At 35.2% G+C, this 4,326-nt stretch overlaps 1 protein-coding gene across 1 annotated transcript in view; it reads right to left on the reverse strand.

The window, feature by feature from the left end:
• LOC101860693 (synaptonemal complex protein 1) overlaps positions 1-4,326 on the reverse strand; it is a 34,910-nt gene that overhangs the window by 21,045 nt on the left and 9,539 nt on the right. The window contains exons 4-9 of the mRNA XM_013088226.2: positions 3,454-3,617; positions 2,724-2,789; positions 2,361-2,428; positions 1,617-1,690; positions 1,267-1,325; positions 831-900 (exon numbers count right to left, since the gene is read on the reverse strand). Coding sequence (XP_012943680.1) covers positions 831-900; positions 1,267-1,325; positions 1,617-1,690; positions 2,361-2,428; positions 2,724-2,789; positions 3,454-3,617 — 501 coding nt within the window. The remainder of the gene's footprint in view (positions 1-830; positions 901-1,266; positions 1,326-1,616; positions 1,691-2,360; positions 2,429-2,723; positions 2,790-3,453; positions 3,618-4,326) is intronic.

Raw genomic sequence — 4,326 nt, forward strand, 5'->3', positions numbered from 1 at the left:
AAAAATGTAAAATAATTTTTTTTAAAGAAAAAAGGGAAAACATGAGGATCAAGACTTTTAACATTACTAGATTCACTTTACAATGGAAAAGCTCAGGTTTGAACACAAGATCATATGAAAAACATTTGTTGCATTAACATGAAAGCTAATTAATTGTTGGTCTGACATGGTCACATACATGTATGCACGCTTCCAGTCAACAATTAATACCACAAGCTGGAGATCATCACAAGGAAACAGGATAGGGAGCACACAAGCATCCAAATAGTATAGCAGTGGCAGTATCAGCAGCAGCTGTGCCCTTTGGGAGACTGAAGTGTGCTGATATGCTACACTCAGGAGAAATAATAAGAGTTAAGCTGGTGGAGATATTTGGTCGCTTTTAAGGACAAACGGACTAACCCAGATTTCAGGGCTTTCCAGAAATCTTGACCTACAGCAAAAGTGGGCATTGCCCTGCCTGCAGGAGAAGTTTGGTTTCATTAGTGTGTTTTGTGTGGTAATAGAGAAAACTCGCCTTGTATTTTAAAGAAACTGAACAAGGGTCCAAAAACTTTACCTGTGATTTTCTCAAAACGGGATAGCCCCCTTGTGCTTAAAAGCGACCATTTGTAGCGGCAAAAGTAAAATATAGCCCCCTCCCTCCATTTTAAACTGCTTCAGCCGGTGCTGAACATTTGGGGTCACCATGGAGGTCCCAGTAGGGTTGTCTATAGATAACAGCAAGCTGTGATCGCAGTGATGTTCAAAGACATATGTTTTACTTTACTGTACTTTACTGAGTTTACCTAAGAACAAAATAAAAATGAATTGAAGAATGTACAAAATACCTTTAGTCTTCATCTTCTTTTCATTCTCAATGGCTGTCAGTTGTAGTTTCTTGAATTTGAAAGTCAGATCCTGTGGTCAATGTTGAAAAACGTAATTTCTATGCATAATTGGCATAATAGGCAAGTCAGCATTTTGTCTACTCAATACACAAGTGCACATAAGCCTGATGACTGAGCTATTGAACAACTACACACTTCAATGTTTAGTAAATAAATTAAATGATTAGTTTTTAAGGTAAAAGTCAAACGTTCAGGGATTTATCATTTCTCACTTGTTTATAAAAACCATACTATATCTCGTATGTAAATGAAGCACAATCTCAATTAAGCTCCCCTTCAAATGCACAATAAAGAGAATAAAATTTTTAAATCATGAACAGTCTACTATTCCATAAAATTTTGCGCCACCATATAGGCTATCAACTACTGGATCTACCTCAATGTGTTGCATGTTTTCTTTTCCAACGTACTTCAGCTCTGTTTTCTCAGTTTCACCTGCAGCAAGAAAAGCAGAAAGTATCAACTATATTGAAAAGCCACAGCAAATTATAGTTCTAATGTCAGTTGCCCTCATTGCATATTGAGACGATAATCATAATCTGCTTGCATTCCTCAGTCTTCAAAATTGACACAATGGGGGGAGGGGGGGGGGGGGGTGCGCAGATTATACTATATTCTTCATTGTCAGAAGCAGGAAGAAAAAGTTAATAAAGAAAGTTCACTAAATCATAAACATTCTAAAGTATCATTAGCTTCACAAAAATAAAACTGAAAAAGGTATTTCACATTTCAAAAGTCGCTCTTCAGTCTTAGAAGCATGAGACTTCAGCAAACAGCACATCTCCCTTGTGGAATTGATTCTGAAATATGAAAAAAACCAACCAAACTTTAAATAGAAAAGAAATATCCACCAAAAGACAGTTTTCACGAGCACTGGGTTACATTATACATCTTTAACACAAAGAGAAAGTCTCATTTTGTCAAAGAATAAAAATTAAAGTTATTAATCGAAACCCTTCCGTAACGGAAAGGATTCAAACTGAAATTCAGGAAGTGCAGTGCAATACTTCAGTTGTTTCAGGACACCTTTAATCAATTCATTATGCAGATACCGCAAAGACATTTGTATTTTAAGCAGGACATAACAATCATATGCGCTAAAAGGTGAGGCACTATAGTAGTGAACTGAATTGGAACGATGGAAATTGTGTTGCAACGAATGAACAAATGGAAACTTGATCTGCACATATGTTATTAAAAATACACATAAACTGCAATTCAAGCGGGAACATGACTGTAAGAAGTAACAGAGACCTTTTCTTAACCGTCTTCATTTCTCTCAGTGAAATAAATACCTTATGTAGTAATCTAATTCTCTCACACAATGAATTTATTTTGTGGCGACAGAAAAATATAAGACATTAAATTGATAAACATCTGTCTTTCAAAAGTATAAATAACAGGATGAACAACTTTGAAAAAAAAAGTAGATTAAAGTACTGGTAAGCATTACAGCATTAATTCACAAACCGTCTAATAACTTCCTCTCTGTTGGTTATTTCTTCTTGTAACTTAGCACTTGTCTTTTCATTGTCCAACTGAAAAAAAAGTAACACTGGCTTTTAAGTTTTATTTTTTAAAAACAAGAAAAAAAACTTCATATTGCTTGAAAACAATCTAAAAAGTAAGCAATATGTCTTTACAAGGTCAATAGAAATTTCAGTAAACATACAAAAAATAACTACACCTATAAGCAACTTCAGAAAGTTTACACCCCTCGCCTAGGAAAGAACTGTAGGTCACAGAAATCATACCAAGAGAATAATAAAACTATCTCTTACAACAATATTTCATGTCTGCAAAGAAAAAAATATGACTACAATAAAATCTCACCTGCAGCTCAAGAAGAGACTTTTTCATTTTTTCAATCCTCACATACGCCTCATTCAATTTCTTCTCCTGATAGAGGACAAAACAAATTCATAAAAACAACTTCATATTTCTAAGAGCATGCTAAGCTCAAACTATTGCGAGCAGTAGACAGTTTGTGATTAAAAACAAATGTTGGGAGAGTAAAATAATAATCAAAAGTAATACCCTGCAAAACTTTTATCAACATACACATAACAATGGACTTAATCAGTGATCTAAAAGCAGGACTGCTAAACCAGTGAGCATTTAGTTGATTGTTGGGATGGAGTACAGGCCACGAGAGCAGACATAATCATAATGTGAGCACATTCAAAGAGAGTTGTTATCTTGCCATTACTATACTGCTGTCATTGTTATAGAAGTACTACTTGTCTACATGATGTATATACATGGCTGATTGTTGTTATCCTGTTGTTGGATGTGACACAATAAAAGCAACCTTCCAATCAGAAAACAAGGGCCTCCCAGCTTCATTCCAAATGTTTTTGTTGCCTCAACATTTCCATATTTTTCGGTAGCATTTCGACTCTTTAAAAGAATGTTTATTAATTTTGTTGTTACAGAAAAAAGTAACATTACACAGCAGCTTTACTGGAAGCTTACTCAAAAATGAAGAAAAAAACAAAACAACCCCCCCCCCCCTTCCTCCCAGCAAAACACAACTTCATTTCTATAGAGAAAATTAATATACCTTATCTCTCAGATCCAGTTCTGTCTGCATTTTCCACTTTCGGATCTTGTCTGCCTCTTGGTGTAATTTGGCATGGAGAGAGGTCAAATGTTCACTGTCTTGTTGCTGGTAGGCTTGGGTGAATTTTTGAGACATTGAGAAGGTGTTCATCTGGCCTGGATAATCTACAGTTTAGGGAAACTGCATGTTAAACATTGGATAACGGAAATTAGCACATCATCATAGCATAGTTTACGGCTTTCAAAAGCAGTTCATTTTTTAATCTCATTTGCATTGTGACTGTTACACTTGCAAAAAAGCAAGTTTTATTTACAGAGGCAAGTGCAGTGGCTAGTTAAATAACAGTGAAATTTTCTTTTTCTTTCGTGTGTGAAAAAAACAAACGTGCAGTACTACATTTTCATCCTTTTCAAAGGGAAAATTAATATTTTGAAATGACTTCTCCAACAGAATCCGGAAAGAAACTGTAACTAATTGGACATTTTTAATGCTTTCTATTCTCAAATTACTTTCACCATCATACTCAGGTAGATTGTGAGAGCCGTTTTTGAGTTTCAAGAAAAAGAAAAACCGACAGTATGCATTAAGACAAGGAAAAGAGTATTTTCTAAGTATTGAAGATAAAAAAGAATTAATTAAGTGGTAGAGACCCAACTACTAGTGGTAGAGGCACAGGCTGGTCATTACCCTGAAACATTAAACTGAAACTTCAAAGCACTGAAGTACAAGCACAGCTTTGTAATCTCCAAAACTGGTGAATGTTTCAAAGGAACAAGGATAAAAATTGTTGACCATATCTGCCAGTGCTGAGCCAGATCTGTCTGAGAGGCAAATAGACACAAGATACTCATGGAAACAAAAGAAACGTGTCGG

Source organism: Aplysia californica, unplaced genomic scaffold, assembly GCF_000002075.1.
Source record: "Aplysia californica isolate F4 #8 unplaced genomic scaffold, AplCal3.0 scaffold00705, whole genome shotgun sequence".
NCBI classification, from domain to species: Eukaryota; Metazoa; Mollusca; class Gastropoda; order Aplysiida; family Aplysiidae; genus Aplysia; species Aplysia californica.